The sequence below is a fragment of the Plectropomus leopardus genome, chromosome 19 (genome assembly GCF_008729295.1).
Source record: "Plectropomus leopardus isolate mb chromosome 19, YSFRI_Pleo_2.0, whole genome shotgun sequence".
Taxonomy (NCBI): domain Eukaryota; kingdom Metazoa; phylum Chordata; class Actinopteri; order Perciformes; family Serranidae; genus Plectropomus; species Plectropomus leopardus.
This window is the reverse complement of record NC_056481.1, coordinates 8,101,493-8,119,461: the sequence shown is the minus strand read 5'-3', so window position 1 is coordinate 8,119,461 and position 17,969 is coordinate 8,101,493. Positions and strand designations below refer to the sequence as shown.

Here is a 17,969-nt window from a genome sequence, read left to right as displayed (position 1 = left end):
TCTTTTTCTCCCCTGCCCCAGGGGTCTCTCTGTGCAGTTAAGTGGCGAAGGCATAGAGAGTTAGTGAGGCAGTTAAAAGGATGATCTAGAGGCCATTCTGTGGCACTCACCCTCTCATTTACCCTGTTAGCTCTCAACAGCCTGGGAGCCTCCACCAACATTAGCCCCATTCCCTAAAAGGCGTATAATTCTAATGCATCTGTGTGTGTGTGTGTGTGTAACGTATGTGTTCACTTTGAGTGTTTGCGTTCTCGTCCCAGCCTTCTACCAACAACAGTAAGAACAGTATAGTGAGCGCCATCAATGCCCTGAAAGACACCAACATGGCAACCAACGCCCAGATGGTACAGTAGGCCGCCGCAGTGTCGGTTCTCGCCTCTTAACCCCCCCTCCCCTCCCCGCCAGTAGTTGCATAGTAGCCCGTTGTGCCTCACCCTCCATCGTCATAGTCGCTGCTTGTCATCCTTCATTTACTACCCAGGAGGTGTTGCACCGTAACATCCCCTGTCCCAGCAGTACCCATCCTCTGGCCATTTTACCCCCCGAGGTGCACATATGTTCCTGAATTGTTAATCTTTCACATTTTTTGGAAATGATTAAAAATGCTCACCTTAACTTTGAATCACAGGCTGCACATGTGCACCTTTTCGACTTCTAGGGAGCATGAACTTAAAGGGACAGTTCAGCCCTAAAATCAGAAATACACATTTTCCCTCTTACCTGTAGTGCTGTTTGTCAGTCTAAATTGTTTTGGTTTGAGTTGCCGAGTGTTTGAGATGTCGGCCGTAGAGATGTCCGACTTCTCACAAATGTGATGGAACTAGACGGCGCTCAGCTTGTGGTGCTCAAAGTGCAAAAAAAAAAAACCTCCCACATTTGAAAAACAGAACTCCAGAAATAATGACTCCGGTTACTCAAAATAATCCACAGACCTTGTTGTGAGCAGTTTCTTGTATGAGCTGTTTTCTTTATACTTGAGTTGCAGCGATATACTGGCTTCAAGGTATATCATGGTAAGAAAATTGACAGTTATCTTACAGTTTATGTTTATTTATCCACAGTATTTAAAGAAGTGCAACTAGACCGAGAATACAAAATGGCATTTTTTTGCGGTAGCAGTAACTCAAGCAGTATACACAACATAGCTAAATAAAATGCAGGAAGGTATTACAAAAAAATGGGTGAAAACAAATAAAACAGAAAAAAAAACTAAAAATTGAGCCCACGGTAACAGAAAAAGCATAATGAATCTATAGATTCTTAAATTGAAATTGTAAAATTGGACCCAAAGTGAATTCAAATTTTTCAAGATGTTCCTGCAACAAGAACTTGATTCTCTTGGAAAAAAACAACATTTAGAGAAATTTGGGGGATGAGATTACGCTCAAATGATTTTTAATGTGTTTTTTGGTGCTTTGAGCACCACAATCTGAGTGCTATCTAACTCCACTATAATGGAGAAACAACAGATATCTCTACGGCTGCTATCTCCAACACCTGGCAACTCACACCAAAACAATCTAGGTTTATAAATAGTGCTATGGGTAAGAGATGCGATAGTATATTTGATTTGGGGGTGAACTGTCCCTTTATTTGAATATATGCCTCTGAAGTGGCAGCACAGTCGAGTCCTGGTTTAGCTTATAAGGAAGTATAATTTAGTCTTATCCTGTAATGGCCTCTGTGTGTTATTCACTTCTTTCCCGTGCTTAACCAGCTCTCCCTCAACTTTCTCACTAAAATCGCCTTGCAAGCATCCATCCTAACATTCGACCATTGCTCTCACTCTAACCTGTTTATCTTGCCATCATTCACATCCCCATTGACATCCTCACCATACTGCCAAACTATTATCATCATGCGCTCATCCAGTATTAGCATGTTGTGATTTTAAGGCGCTTCAGTAGCATGCATTATATATGACATCTCACAGGTTTGGTTTCATAATAACATTGTCTGTTATGTTAAGGTGGTGCTTCTCAACTGGTGATGCAGGATCTCAGAATAGGCCATGGGTGATATGACTGAAATATCACATTATTAGTTAGAATACTTTAATAGTAGAATTTAAACGTTATGGTAAATGTATGCAAAATAACTTATATATTATCGAGGTTCTACGCAATCAGCTGTGTTTTTAATGTATTACATCAAACACTTGACCAGTCAATCCACAAAAAACATATCATTTCACAACTATTTTGATTATCTATTAGCTGTTTAACTCAAGGAAAAATGCCGTCTGTTCTCTGGTTGCAGCTTCTCTTATGTTGAGGATTTTCTGCCTTTCCTCTTTTTTTGTGTCATTTTAAGCTAAATATCTGTTGGTTGGATAAAACAGTTGAAGACATCACTTTGGATTCAGTGAAACTGGGATTGTGAGAAAATGTGACATTTTGTAGATAAAATCGTTAATCGAAGCCGTGAAAAAAAAATCAGTAATTGGATAATAGTTTCTTAACTTTAGCATAAACTTTTTTGTTAAACAGTGGCATGGTATGATATCAGTGTAACATCAATTCCCCCCCGACCATTTTCTAATTCACAATAGAAATAAAGTGGCTTACACTGGCAATTGTTTTTGTGCTTTTACATAAGGTGCTAGGGTGCATAAAACAGCGTCAAAATAGAGATTTTTTAAAAAAGTGCCAGTTGAAGATCCCCCGCACCCCGTCAGAGGTCCTAGCTCAACCCCTAATGTCCTAAAATCCTTAAACCTTCTAAAATCTTGGAACGGTCCTAAAAATCCAAGAAATGTCCAAAAATCCTAGAATTGTTCAAAAATCCTAGAAACTTCCTTATATCCTTGAAATGACTAAAATCCCCAAAATGTGCAAAAATCCTGGAAATGTCCGAAAATCCTAAAATAATTCAGATTTCCCTGAAATGTCCTAAAATCGGAGAATTGTCCTCAAATCCTCCAAATGTTCTTAAATTTTAGGAGCGTTCTAAAATCCGAAAATGGCTGGAAACATATATGGGGCCGCTGTAACTGGCCCCTGGCCTCCTAACATTTTGCAAAAGTGGCCTCTCGAGCAAAGCAAGTTAATTGTCTCTGCTGTAGGCTGTATCCTGTAGATCTATCAATTTAAAACTACTTAAAGTATTTAAAATGAGGTAAAATATTATGGAAATTATGAAAAAGTTAAATTAATTGGTTTAAATGTGTGGGAACCCTGCACTGTTTTCTGACATTTAATGCTTTTAAAAATAAATAAATCAATAAATTATAGGCAGATCAATCAATATTGAAGGTAATAGCTAGCTGCAGCCCTAAATGGTCATATTGAATCGTCTCCCAGTCCTATCCTTGAGTGCTCTTGACAGTTTTAAGGACAAGCAAGGGACCATAAAAGGAGATGTAGTGTTATGTTACGACCCCATAGCTGAGGTAGAGTGTGGGGCCCACTTTAAACCCAGTTGAGAGGCACTGGTTGAGGATTCTGATGTACTGGACTCACTGTTCTGCTCTGCATCGCAGGAATCTCAGAGCACGGTGGTGCACAACCCTCCTGATGGAGTCAAGGTGAGCTGTGTGTGTGTTTGTCAGTCTGAAAGCGTCACCCAGCTGCTCCGCTCTCGGGCCTGTTGGACCTCTAAAGCCGGCTGCGTTAATTTCAGTATCTCTCTGTCCGTCTCTCTGCACTCCAGGGATCAACAGAGAGCAACGCCACCAATGACGAGGAAGAAATGAAAGGTAGGAAAGGTACTCAAGTGTTTTATTCCCCTTTTCCTGTTCTTATCCACTCTCTTTCTCTGTCTCCCATCCAGTGAAGTGTGTGTATTTGACTGTAGTGGCTGGCAGGTGTGCTGAGATGCGCCACGTATCTCTCGCACTCTCGACTGTCTGCCCGCGGTGTGTGTATGTATGTATTTATTGTATGTCTGGCTGCGTTTTGTGTGTGTGTTTCTAGCGGACAGCTCGGCGCAGAGCAGCGCCACAGAGGAGATGCCCCCACTTCTGCCCTCACCTCAAAGCTCACCTGCCAGTAAGTTTATCCATGGCGACCAGAAGCTGTACGGTCGCCACTGGCAAGGACCCAACACCCCCACCCCCCCTCCACTCCCACCCTGGCTTTATGTAGTCACTGGCAGTCTTACATCTTAAAGTCCCCTCACTCTGATCCACCAAGCTTTTGAGGGTTCCCACTGGTTTTGGAATTTCTGAAATATTGTTAATTATTATTTTTTTTTTTTTTAATTTTTTCGACTCTATTCAGGGAAGTCAGGAGACGTTGTGGAAATGTATACAGAGTGATATTGGGATCTGGATTTGATTTATTTAAAGTTTTATTCTTTTTTGCATTTACAACTTGGAGCTAATTTTTGTAACATTGAACTCACCAAGTTAATTGCAGATGTCGTAATCACAATAAAAACATCATTAAAATTGCACAAAGACCTAAAACTCAAACTAAAGAGCACTTCTTTTACATTCATGATGTGCGACATTCCAGCTAAATAACAAATCTTTGCAACAAAGACTTAAAATAATTCCTAAATTCAGTGTAGAGTTTGAAAATTTGGGCCCAACCCTACATGAACCGGCACAGTCTGATTAAAAACCTGAATATCTGCAGTTACAAAAAGTTCCTGCCATTTATGCAGCGGAACTGAAAATTTCATTTAAAAGAAGATTTTTTTTTTTTTTTAATTAAATTCAGTTTTTATTCATAAGTTAAGTTGCTTTGCAATGCAGACACAAGTCTCATGCACCTTTTTGAAATATTTCAAATGTAGGTGAGAACAAATCCTGTGCAAACAGTGATGATGATGGTTGATGAATTGGTGCCTTACATTTTGCCTGTTTGCAGTCACAACAAAGTTTTTCACAGGTGCAAATGTGCACGCAGCAGCAGCTCCTCAGACGTTAACTGTTAGATCAGGAAGCGGCTGGATTTATATGAATCTGAGTTTTCTGTGAGCGCAGCACACATTTTAAACATTGTTATAGCAGCTCATCATGTTCATTTAATTGTGGAAAACCAAACTCGTGATTGTGATGGATAATGGATTAATTGTGCAGCCCAAACATCATCTTTGGATATCTAACAATATTCCAAATGCAACACCAGTGTTGTTTTTCCCATATTCAAAATTTGTATACTTCACTCTGAGAAAGTCATGGTTTGGTAAAATAAAGCCAGGACATAATGTGGCACTAAAAATCTGAACTGGCAGGTCGCCTTTATGAATGAAACTGTATCGGTCACATTCTTAGATCATAAATTACTTGAGTGCATCATAACCAATAGGCCAAAACTACAAAAATAAGAGCCAAGTTGTAATAAACTGGAGTATTACTGTAACAGGGGTGCATTACAAGGACGCACTTTGCAACTTTTTTTTACACGCTGAGTGCAGAAGCTCATTTCCTGCTGTGTATATCCATTAATACTCTACATCGTGAGCTCTCTTCTTAAGAGCACTTGAACTGTCTCACCACCTGGACTTAACTTCACTCTGCTCAGAACAAAACTTTTGAAATAAAATCAGCAGGGACTCATTTTATAGGTCACAGAGGCACTTTGACCGAATTACAGAAAGTCATGGACAAAAAGTCGAGGATTTTTTTCATCAGGGCCACTGTGGGAACCCTGAAATCTGCGTGAGTGTGTGTGCGTGTGTGTTTCTTTGTGATCACTGCATCTATCCCCCTTGTCCTCCTAATGTGACGGCTCCAGCTGGAGGAAGCCTTGCTTACCTTGCAGCTGTGTGTCCTAAACCGGCCTTCCAGTCGGACAGGCCCGGCCTGCTGCCTGTCTGACGTTACTGGAACCATGCATATCATCCGGTTCCTCTTTGTCCTCACATTTTCTCCCCCATTTCCTCACTCTACTCAGAGGCTTTATTCTCAGTTATGTCCTTTAATCTTTGCTAATTTATTCTCTCTAATACGCCATTCTTCCCTACGTTCTTATCTTGCTTCTGTCCTCTAATCTCTCCTGTCGTCTGTTGACCTGCTGCTCTCGTCAGACACACCTGCACTAGAGGGACAGTCTGATCTCTTCCTCCTCTCCTTGTCCTTCTCCCACCTTCCTTCCTGAACATGCTAAGTTTCCCCACAGGCATAACACGAGCTAATAACAAACAATGGCTTCGATCGTGTCTCTGTGTGTCTCCGCTGGGTGCTGCAGCTCATCAGACCAGGCTTTGTTAATGTATATGAGCATTAAGAGTTGATGTGAGCAGAGCAGGCAGTTAAACGACTTCCACATCACACAGCATCACCAGAGCTGTATCTCTCTTCTAGCTGCCACTCTGTTCTCGTGTTACCGTCTGCATGCCTGTCATAAACCCACAATGTCCCCCATCACTAATTTAAGTGAACACTAACCCACGTCAGCTTTGTCTCTTGTTCACAGGGCTGGGTATCATTTGTTTTTTTTCTCTTCTGATACTGGTGCCAAAATGATACTTTTAAAACAGTACCTTTGCCAAAACAATACTTTTAGAATGGCGCTGGTGCCTAAATGATCTAAAAACGGTACCTTTTAAATGGTGCTGATGCCTAAACGGTCCCAAATCTATACTTTTAAAACGGTGACGATGCCAAAACAGTAGTTTCAAGACGGTGCTCGTGCCTAAACGAAGCCAAAACAATACTTTAAGAATGGTGCCAGTGCCTGAACGGTGCCAAAACAATACTTTTTAAACGGTGCTGGTTCCTAAACGGTGCCAAGACTATACTTTTAGAATGGTGCCATTGCATAAATGGTGCAAAAACTATACTTTTACAGTACAGTACCAGTGCCTAAATGCTGCCTGAACTGGTACATTTTTCAAAATAAAACATGAAACAAGGGTCAAAACAATGGCTTTTTCTCTTTAATTGCAAAGACAAATTTGAACTTGAAATGTAATATATTCTCACTTAACCATTTTAATTACACTTAAATATATAAATATGAATTAATGCAAAACATTCTTAACAAATTTATATAACACATTCAAGTAATCAATAAAACTTAGTTTTGCAGCAGCACCAGGTTTCGGTACCCAACCCTACTCTAGCTTTGTCACTTTACTGCATGACCTGTGTGGGTGTGGTTGTGGGTGCATGTTGTGTGTCTGTGTGCACATGATCACATGTCTGTCATTTTGTCATCCATCCATATGTTTTGTGTTTGTTGACCATCCGTTGTGTGTTTCAGTTCCACCGCATGACGTAAAGCGCATGGCATGGAACAGCACGGGCAACAGCTCCTGCCCTGACTCTGAGCTCTCACAGTCCTCCATGCCTGCCGCTCCACTAGGGAGCAACACTGTCGCTGCTATAAGCAACACTAAGCAGAGTAAGAAACAGTCTTGACTAACTGACCTCAGCTGTCCTTGCCGTCTACTCACCTGTAGCTGTTGCACATTAAAAAAGAACTTGCATCTCTGAAATGGCAATTTTCTCTTGGATAAAGGAGGCAGCCTGCAGATAATGTTTATAACAAGTCATTTTTTCAGGTGTTAAAGTGGTAGTTGTGATTTTTTTGAAATGGGGTTATATGGGGTACTTATGTTAAGTCAGCGTATTAAATACAGTAGCTGTCAGTCGATGTGCTCCCAGTTTGGATAAGCAGGAAGGATTACCACCACAGAAGCTTAGCAACATACTGCACTGGACAGCGGCAGCAGAAAAATTATCGATTAGGCCAGGGTGATATTTCTTTAAAATAACATCCTGATACATGATAAACATCTGTAGATTTGGAACAATCCTTCAGACTAATGTAAACTACTCACACAAAATTATTAAGTGAACTATAGTTACAGTGAATTTAAATTAAGTTGCTACTGCCATAATAATGTTAAATGAACTAATGTTATAATAAAATACTGTTAAAATGAAGTAAAACGAAGTAGTTGACTTAAAGTATTGTTATGATTTAATAAGTGGAATCACACATTGCTTTTATTTTGAAGGGCCTGACTCGTCAAATCTAATAAATATAGCATACACTTCAGCTGATACAGATTTTTTAGGTTGCTGAAATATGTTTTGTTGCTTCTTTAAATTGTGGGTGTGCTGACTCACATCTACTGTATTTAATACACTGACTATGGATAAGTGCCTTGTACAACCCCACTTTTAAAAAAATTTAAACTTTACCTTTAAATCTGAAGATGCTCTCAAAACCTTTGACACCTTTTTGGTTATTTTTCTCCTGTTTTAAGACTTGAAACGAGGCAAATGACTCCACATGTAACAGATCAATAACGGTTGGTTTGACACATGTTCAAGTCTTTAAAGAGGACATTTGCATAGGCTTCAAAATGAAGGTAATCACTTGTTCAAATGACTTGTGAAGGAATAAGACTGGTGTTATTCTATATTTTTCTTATGGTCCCATCAAAAAACTTACCTACACTGTCTGTGATATGATACAATGAAAATGTAAATCTTTAAATGGGCCACAAATATATTGATGCTGTTTATATTTTAAACGGCCAAATAATGTCCTCAAGCAGTTGGGCGCTGTAGTTTTTACGAAATATTTTTGAAACAATGGTAAAAAGTGTATTTTTGGGGACTACTTTTAGATGCAGAGTCATACACATTTACTGTGTATTTAAAGGCACAAATAAACCTGAAAATCAAAATCAAAAATACATATTTTTCCTCCTACCTGTAGTGTTGATTGTTATGTCTGCCTTCTCTCTAGTTTAATGGCACTCGGGGTGGAGTGCAAAAAGAACTGAAAATATATTTTAAAGGTTCAATAGCATTATCTTTTAGTCTTTTTTTAGTCTTTTGATGGCAAGAAGGAAAACAAAGAATAACACCAGCATTATCCTTTTTAAAGTGGCTTTTCGCAGAATTGAGAGTTGATGTGTTGAAACCTTTAACGTGGCTTCAATGATGTTTTTAATTGTGTGTAATGTGTGGAATAACACACAAATACAGGTAAACAGTACACTTAAAGGCCATGCTGCATGACTATGGTTTGCTTGGTGACAGTACTGTGACATGATTATCTGTTAATTTGATTTATTTGCCTGTAAACCGGGTCAGAGGCAGCTGTTAATATTACGCAAAGTAGATATATTTAATGCCATTTAAGTTTCAGTGGAGATTCATGTTTGTTAGAAAATGAAAGTTGTTTTGAAAGTGAAAGTCAGAGAAGTTAGTTTATGGTTGAGCTTGAAAGTTGGTTCTTAATTCTTTATAAATTGTATCTCAAAGGTCCCTCTGTGTCTTTTCTGGGGCTTTCAATCACCCTTTGTCAGGAATTTAAACCTTTGAACCCCAAGCAAAATGGTTTGATTTCTTAAAAAAAAAAAAAAAAAAAAAACAGGAGGAAAACTGCAATGAGCAACTGGGTAAGAAATATTCCACAAAATTGCAGGAAATTAATAGATTTGGTCAATTATTTTTTTAAAAAGTTAGGGAAAAATAATTTATATTTACAATTACCATAATTAGATATTTATAATTATGTTACAAAATTATTATAATTTCGAAGCACTTTTCCTGGGTCATTTCCTCGTTGTCTTTTTTTTTTTTTAAACTAATTTTCAGGTAGTTTTCTTGTACTTTTCACTAATATCTTGCTAATTTGAGGGTAATTTCTTCTCTTTTTGCTCATTGCCTTCTTCCTTTTTTTTGTAAAGAAATCAAGCCAATTTGCTCTAAGGGTTAAATTTAAGTCAAGTCAACAGTTGAAAGCTCCAAAAAAAGGTTAATAAGTAAGTTAAGGTTTTTTCATCAGACTGAGCCTGTGTTGTTTACCGGCAGGATTTTAGTTTTTGTTTGGGTGGCAGAGTGTGCTCACACAGCAGAGAGGAGTGTTTAGTCAGTGTTTTGAGTCTCACAGAAGGTGAGAAGCAGAGCGACAGACAGTGATGAGGTCGAGCAGCAGTTAGGAGGACTCCAGACCGAGTGATGAGGTTAAAGAGGAGCGTCGAGCTGTAGCCACAGACGAAGAGAGCCTGAAGGGAAGGCAGGAGCTGGAAGTGATGAGAGAAAATGTCGTCAAACCAAAACCAACACACAGTTAATTGTTGTCTCTCCTCCTCACCGGCTTCTCACCATTTACCATCTGTCCGTCTCTTTCTCTCGTGTTCTGTCTGTAGCTCGTAAACAGGAGATCATCAAGATAACGGAGCAGCTGATTGAAGCGATCAACAATGGAGATTTCGATGCCTACACGTGAGTCCAACTGCATGTGTTGGAGTGAGAAGCGGCGGATGAATCAGTGTTTTCTGCTACAAGTTAATTTATGTAACGTTCTAACGGGATTCATTAAAGTTGTCTTTATTTTTCCCCTGTGTTTTCTCAAGTTTCTCAGTTCTGAGGTCTCTAATGTCTTTTCACCCACTCGTATTTTACCACCCGTCTCCTTCTCTGTCTCGCTGCTCTTTCTCAGGAGGATTTGTGATCCTGGACTCACCTCCTTTGAGCCTGAGGCCCTCGGGAACCTGGTGGAGGGCATGGACTTCCACAAGTTTTACTTTGAAAACTGTGAGTCTCCGCTTGTACGCACAAAGAGCAGACGTTTATTTTAAGCTGCCTAGATCAGCAGCCAGGTGAAGCTTTGAATACGATGAGGATCACCACAAACTCTAGTTGTTATTTCAGGGAATATTGAAATTTTTTTTTGTTGACAACTTTTCTAAAAGCATCTGAATTGTTAAGCTAACATCAGATTGTTTCAGTTTTTCTCTTTGAGGATGTCCTAACCTGCTCCGTGCCAAAGCGAACAGGCAATGCGGCATGTAGCTTGCTTAAAAAATAGCTCACCTTTTCACAGATTTATCAGATATTTTTTATTGACTTTTCACAGAAGTGTAAACACACAACACAGCATAGACACAAAAATAATTCATGAAAATACACAATCCAAATAAAAATTACAAACAGATAATCTTCCTCGTAGGACTTGACATCGTTATCTTTTTTAAGCCTTCTGTCTGTAAAACACAGCATTTACAGTAGATAACACAAAAGTGAGTTAAAGCAGACAATACAGAAGCCAAAATGGACCAGAAAATATAAATGCAGGTATGAACATTGAAAAAGCAAAAACAAAACAAGGTTAAAACCCCCCCAACACTTGTTCGTCTGGTATCTGACTGGATACGTTTTTCCATCTCATTTATTCAGTGCTGAGCAAGAACAGCAAGCCGGTCCACACCACTCTGCTTAACCCACATGTGCACCTGATTGGCGAGGATGCCGCGTGCATCGCCTACATCCGGCTCACGCAGTTTGTGGACACCACGGGCCGCCCTCGTTCCAGCCAATCAGAGGAGACCAGGGTGTGGCATCGTCGCGATGGCAAGTGGCTCAACGTTCACTTCCACTGCTCAGGAGCGCCTGCTGCACCACTACAGTGATCAGGTACACACACACACACACACACACACACACACACACACACACACACACACACACACACACACACACACTCAGTTTGATACACAGAAGTCACGGTTCAGTTCATACCACGGTTTAGGAGTCACACTTCGTTGTGAGTTCAGCACAGTTGAAAAAAAACCCAAATGCAGTAACACTGAACAAACACTTTCCCAAAACACTTCAGGTTACAACAGGCTATAAAACTGTACATCATCTCTTGTGCTGTAAAACTGAAAATATAAGATCCGGTTTGCTTGCCTGTCCCAGGGGCATTAAATCTTGTGCATGCCATTGAATATATAAAGGATGTTTTTCCATTCACAGTAGGTGCCGACAGATCATCGGCTTGGCCAATTATTGGGGCCAATATTTGGCATTTTGCTGATTATATGCGTCAGCGTTTTATTTTAATGATTGACGATAAAATTAATTAATTAAAAAGTGCAAAGAAAGTGTCAGCATGGGAGGAACTTTAACTTCATAAAACCTCAGGGACTTATTTTTATTTATTCATTTTTTTATTCAAATTTTCACTTGACTTGATAAAACAGTTGCTGGGACCCTGCTGTATTTGATGTTTAAAGTCTCAGTTTTGATTTAAACTTGCCAAAGGCTTTTTAACAAAGTTTTGTGTTGGAGTTTGTTATATTACAATGCATATCGGTTCCAAACATCGGTTATCGGTCTACTACTAATAATCTGTATCAGTATCAGCCCGACAGTGGTGCACCAACAATGACACAGTGCTTGACTGGGAACAGTGGGTGCATTGTTTTAGCATCACAGCCTCCATAGAATTACTCGTTTAATTATCAGGATTTGATCCATTCAATCCGATAACATTTCAAAAGTCCAGAAGAGCCGCACGATTAAATCACTTAATCGCCTTTCAAGTTAGCAGAGCGCTGAAGTTGATATCAGTAGCTCGGCTGGCGAAGTGTCTCGTGCGATTGCTCTATGAAGAGTCAAAGAAGGAGGTATTTTACACATGGAAGTTGCTCTTTTTTGGCTTCATGCACCATATTCATGGGGATGAACGGGGCCCCGCCTCCAACGCTTTATCCAGTTCCCTTTATACATCCATGTGTTTACCAATGATAAATGGTAGATGGACTGCATTTATGAAGCGCCTTTCCACCTCACTGGACAAAGCGCTTTGGATGTATGACTGCAGTGGAAGGAAAGGAGCAGCTTTGCTCAAAAGCACTTTGACACGCAGACAGGAGGAAACAGGGATTGAACCACAAACCTTGTGATTAAAGGACGACCTGCTCGACTTCCTAAGCCAAAACTGCCTTCAGCATATGTTGCTTACTGACATTCGGCAAAAAGTGTCAGGGCTGAACGCACACTTGTGAACTTTGGTTCCACGTTACGGGCATCAATCTGCATACCGTGTAATGTGCATGCACTGGACTCGAACCATGACGGATCAGCATGAACTGTTACAGCCCCTGCTCCTGTTTTTAGAATAATTAAAAAGATGCTATAATCACATAAAAATTCAACTTAGTGGCTTAAAGTCAAAGCATCCACCAGTGCAAGTTAACTTCTGCTACTCTACGAATTACTTTATAATTCATATCTTAAAGGTCCAGTCTGTAGGTTTTAGGGGCATCTATTGGCAAATGACTATGGTGACTCGGCGATTTGGTATATAAAAACCAAAACTTTTTATTGGTTTATGATAACCTGAAAATAAGAATCGATGTGTTTTTGTTACCTTTTTAATAAGAGGTTTAACGCTACATAATGCAGTTGAAACTCACCGAAGGCCCACGATACAGTATTAAGTCACGATATAAAAATGTTGTGGTTTTAAACGTGACAAAGTATGCTGAGTATTCCGAAAACATATAACGCATTGATATGTTGATATGTCCCTCAACAATTATTCTATCTTATTATATAAAAGTTTCTAGTTAGTTCATCTCACTTTCATCTTTATTGCAGCAAATTGTATCTAATGGACAGAAAAGGCTATAGATTTTATTATTTTAGTACACAATAAAAAGATTAATTTGTATTGTAATATTAATGATTTGTATTAAAAAATGGGCGTCCGTGCATTGCTACAATATAGCCACACAAAATATCGTGATACCACGCTGTATTGTCCGCGGAGTCCGCTGTCACAGAGTCCGCTATGTTTCCACCGTGGCGAAGAACGGACAAAGCGTTTACTGCCTCTATATAGGGCCGTCTGCGTTCTTGCGTTGGCCACTGCAGTTCTCTGCACGCTTATCACACCGGAGATGTTTCAGCGCTGGATGCCACTGAATCCTCCACACTGGACCTTTAATGTCTGAAAAAAATAAAATATTTAGACTTCCTGTCTCCTCTCTCCTGCAGCGGTCCTGAGCCTCCAGTCTACTGGAGTGTGTGTTTTGGGGGGCAGTTTTTTTCAGCGAGCGTGTTTAAGAGGCACGTCCTCTGCGTGGATTGGCTAGTGCCAGGAGCCCGGCCGGGCGAGATCGCATCCCTCTCCACGATACCAACCAATCCTGTCCCTCCTTTGACCTGCTGGGGGCCGGCTGAACACAAGACACCGCCCCCATGGGATGATGCATGCATCTGGCGCCTGATCGGAGGGCGAGTCTTTGCCCTCTATCCCTCCCCATGGCGGCCATCTTTTTTCTGCCCGCGCGCGATGAGACGTCCTGCGTGAGGAGAGGATTTACAGTTGAACTTGTGACAGTTTATGAGTATGAGTTATGAATATGCTGTGTAAATTATGACTAGATGTACCAGAAACCACCAAAACCCAACCAAGCATTTATATTCACTATCTAATAAGGGAGGAACAGAAGGGAGTGTGAGGTTAGCAGCTGAGATTTTGGACACTATTTTTTTTTTTTTTTTTTTTTTTTTGGCATTCTAGGGATTTCCGGGTAGGAAGTGTTGTGCTCATTCACCCGGACGTTGATGTAAAAGATGTAGGGAGATTTTTTTTCCCCCCGTCTGAATTCTCAAAGGGGGAAAAAAAAAAAAAAAAATCAAGTCGGCTCAGTCCGAGAAACGACGAGAGAAACTTGATATCAAAAACATGAAGCACCAAAGTGTAGAACTTTAGGCTTTTTACGTGTTTATGTGTTTTCGTTTGTGTGCTTGTTTTTCCGACCGGACGGAAAATTGTGTTGTTGTGGGATCGGGTGGGTGGGAGGGGAAGCGGGGCGTTTGATTTGTGTTGTGTTTTTAGCGTCCTGTTCCTCTTTGTGAATAACCGGAGCCTTTTTTTTTTTGTTGTTTTTTGTCTGACTGATCCTATATTCAAGGCTCCATTTTTTTTCATTTTTTTTAAGAGTTTTTAAAAAAGGAGGGATTTTATTGTGCAAGTTTAAACTGCGCGTGTTCTGTTGTCTGTATGCAGTGGAGGGAGAGAGCGGGCCGGGAAAAGGCGTCTGCGTTTTGCATGTTTGCCCGCCGCCTCTCTCTCATTTCATCCCTCCCTCACCCCCGTTTTTCTCTCTCTTAAAACCATTCCCTCTTTTAACCCTCCCTCTCCTTTTTCTCTGCTTTCTGCAAGGGCCTGGTTTGTTTATAATCACTGTGTAAATACAGTGTATGTATAGATATATGTAGAAAAGTGTAATATATGTACATGTATCTAAGAGACACTCATCCTGTGCATCTGGGAACCACCCCATGAACTCTGTGACCCCTCATTTTCCTCAGTTTGCTTTAATTCTCCTTTAAAGTACTTCCTTAAAATATTGGTAGCTCGCCGTCATAAAATAAAAATGTGGGCTACCAGCTCTAGTCCGTGGCCGTAAGACTGTTTTTAGAGACGGGGATAAAAGAAAATTAAAAAAAAAAAAAAAAAAAAAAAGTTTGACCCCTTTTGCCCCCAAAAGAGTTTTTAAACATGAAGACCTTCATCATTGTGTCCTGATCCCACAATGCTGTGAGCCGTCTCTTCATATCATATGCACACACACAAACACACACACACACACATGCGTGCACGCCTGGTGGTGTGTTTCGGCTTTGTAACATATCTGCACCACTGCTGTGTGACCACGGTGCCACCCTTGCTGTGCTGCTTAATTGTCTCCATCCATCCGCGACAGTCGTATCTTAAACTCTTCCTCCTCCTCCTCCTCCTCCTCTTCCTCTGTGTACCCATGAGTCCCTGCTCTTGAGGTGTTTATTTGTACCTCTCTCTGTTGTTTCTCTGTTCCCGTGTTTGAGTTTTTTCGTTGTCGTCGCTGTTTTTTGCTGTTGTCGTTTGGTAATTTGCCGATCTGCCAAGCTGGAGTTCTGCACTCTCCCTCGCACACAGGATTTAAAAAAAAACATTAAAAAAAAGGGAAAAGAGGGAGGAAGTCGACATAAATTACAGATTGAGTGATCATAGATTGATCAGGACTAAATTATTTATTAATGTGATCTACCCTAGGTGGTTTTAAATCGTGCCTGCTCAGTTGAGAGTTGGAAGCCAGAGAGAGAGAGAGAGTTGGTGTGGGTGTGCAGGTTATTCGTGACCTACACTGTCGAAACCAGAGCGGGAGACCTAGTTATATGCATGTTTCAGTTACGCATTTCTACCATGTACCTACCTGAATACGGATGGAGCCTAGTGTTAATATATGATATTTGCATCTTTTGAAATAAGAAATATCCTCCATCCAGAATGTTGAATAGGTGACATGAAAAATAATATTTAAAAGAAAAAAAACAACAAAAAAAAAAAGCAAAATTTTTAAAAAAAGGATTCAGGAGCCGTAGCTTGGTATGAGGCCCTCGATGTTAGCGTTTTCCCTGCGTTGTAATGATATACTATTGGGCTGCGCTTTCTCCCCCAGCCTTCACATGAATGCTGGAGTTTTTTTGCATGATCATGATGTACAATGAAATACAACCATGAATTGACGACTATCAAGTGTTTGTCTGAGTGTTAGTTGGTCTTCATCATAGCTTTGTTATTCTTCAAACTTGGATCTTGAAAGTATTTAATAAAAATACTATTTCAGCACTGGTTTATTTCTTCTCGGCTGGTTTATTTTCTTAATAATAACTGTTTGTATAGCACCTTTCAAAACAACTGTTACAAAGTGCTTCAGGGCACACACAAAAAAGCAGGAAACAAACAAATGCAAATTCACTAGCAGAAAATTAAACAATTAAAGAACGCACACAAAAAACAGATGACAAAGGAAACTGATAAAAAAAAAAAAAGAATAAAAAGCAGACGGTACTAACATCTTTATCTGCAAAAACGGGGAAAGCTAGGGGAAAAAAATGTAACATAATGATATATTATGTATTTATTATTTTCATAATAACATATTTTAAATCATGTTAAAGATACATTATAATTTTCTTGTTTGCTTTTTTTTGTACTTTTTCTTATTTATTTCTATTATTCTGGCTTTTCTTATTTGGCCTCCTATTTTTTTGTATTTTCTTTACTTCATACTCACTTTTGGGTCATTTCTTTTGTTGCTCGTTTCCTTCTTTCTATACTTTTGAAAGAAATCAAGCCAGTTTGCTCAGGTTTTAAAGGATTAAACTGCTTAAAGAAAACCATGGATGGTTTGGGTGAAATGTGATGAAAAAAGTTGTTAAAATTCAGTGTTCAAAATGCGTGGAAACTTTGACCTTCTCCTCATGTCTGATTTAGTTGCCGTCACACGGAAACTTTTTGTCCCTCCTCCAACAGATACCTTGTTAGAAAGGCATCCGTTCCTTGGTAATGTGCTCCATCCATCCCCAGACCAAACAACCTGCCAGAACAGTTTCGTGTTTACCTCCGAGTGCTTTTTAACACCACGGTTACTGCACTGTTTTTCACACTTGCCTGGTGCAAAATATCTTTACTGTCTGTAAAAAAATCATCCCTGACATGACAATGTAACAGACCTTTTTTGGCCTGTGTGTTTTTGATCTGCTCAGCCTGGATTCTGAGAACGTTTCATCAGCCTGAAATCACCAAATTTGGAGCTAATAGAGATATGCCGCACACGTTTCTGATTATGTAACACTGCAACATCGATTAGTCATACCGTATATCTGCTCATGTCCAATTTTAGGAAACTACTTTGTGACATTTAGCATTTGGCTGTTTTACAAGGGGGGGAAAAAAAAGGTTTTGATTTGAGTAAAATAAACGTTAATAAATCTGAATGATGTTTCTGTGGTTGGCTGGATGCTCCGAACACCAGCCGGCATCACAGCTGGCATAATACTTGCCCTCCATACTTGTCTGTCATCACATGAAGTCCGATTAAGCCCCGAATAACGCTGCATATCCTCCGGGGCCATTAACATGCACACAGGATAAAACAATCACTGCTGTCCATTCAACAGCTCGTGCATCGTCCCGTCTCTCCACTTTCAGCCTTTGTGCCGTCTTCCATTGCTCTTATTTTAGCTGCACTGAGTGTGTGAAGTGTTGAGTAATGCTGCAGTCTTATTTAAAAAAGTTTTGTGTGGTTATTTATGATGGTCCTGGATATTTTAAGGATTGTGTGTGTGTGTGTGTGTGTGTGTGTGTGTGTGTGTCTGTCTGTGTGTGTGTGTGTGTCCGTGTGTGTGTGTCCGTGGGATGTAGGACAGCTCCCCCCGGTTCCTCTGCTTTCGGTGTGATTAATGAGAAGAGCTCAGCAGTTGGTTAACT

The 17,969-nt window shown here is 40.0% G+C and overlaps 1 protein-coding gene across 1 annotated transcript in view; it reads left to right on the top strand.

The window, feature by feature from the left end:
- The window catches only part of LOC121959037 (calcium/calmodulin-dependent protein kinase type II subunit gamma-like), a 52,683-nt gene extending 36,355 nt beyond the window's left edge, over positions 1–16,328 (top strand). Inside the window, exons 16-24 of the mRNA XM_042508217.1 lie at positions 261–344; positions 3,482–3,526; positions 3,652–3,697; positions 3,915–3,989; positions 7,155–7,295; positions 10,066–10,141; positions 10,359–10,453; positions 11,096–11,332; positions 13,703–16,328. Coding sequence (XP_042364151.1) covers positions 261–344; positions 3,482–3,526; positions 3,652–3,697; positions 3,915–3,989; positions 7,155–7,295; positions 10,066–10,141; positions 10,359–10,453; positions 11,096–11,328 — 795 coding nt within the window. The 3' untranslated portion in view covers positions 11,329–11,332; positions 13,703–16,328. The remainder of the gene's footprint in view (positions 1–260; positions 345–3,481; positions 3,527–3,651; positions 3,698–3,914; positions 3,990–7,154; positions 7,296–10,065; positions 10,142–10,358; positions 10,454–11,095; positions 11,333–13,702) is intronic.
- The last annotated feature ends 1,641 nt before the right edge of the window (positions 16,329–17,969 follow it).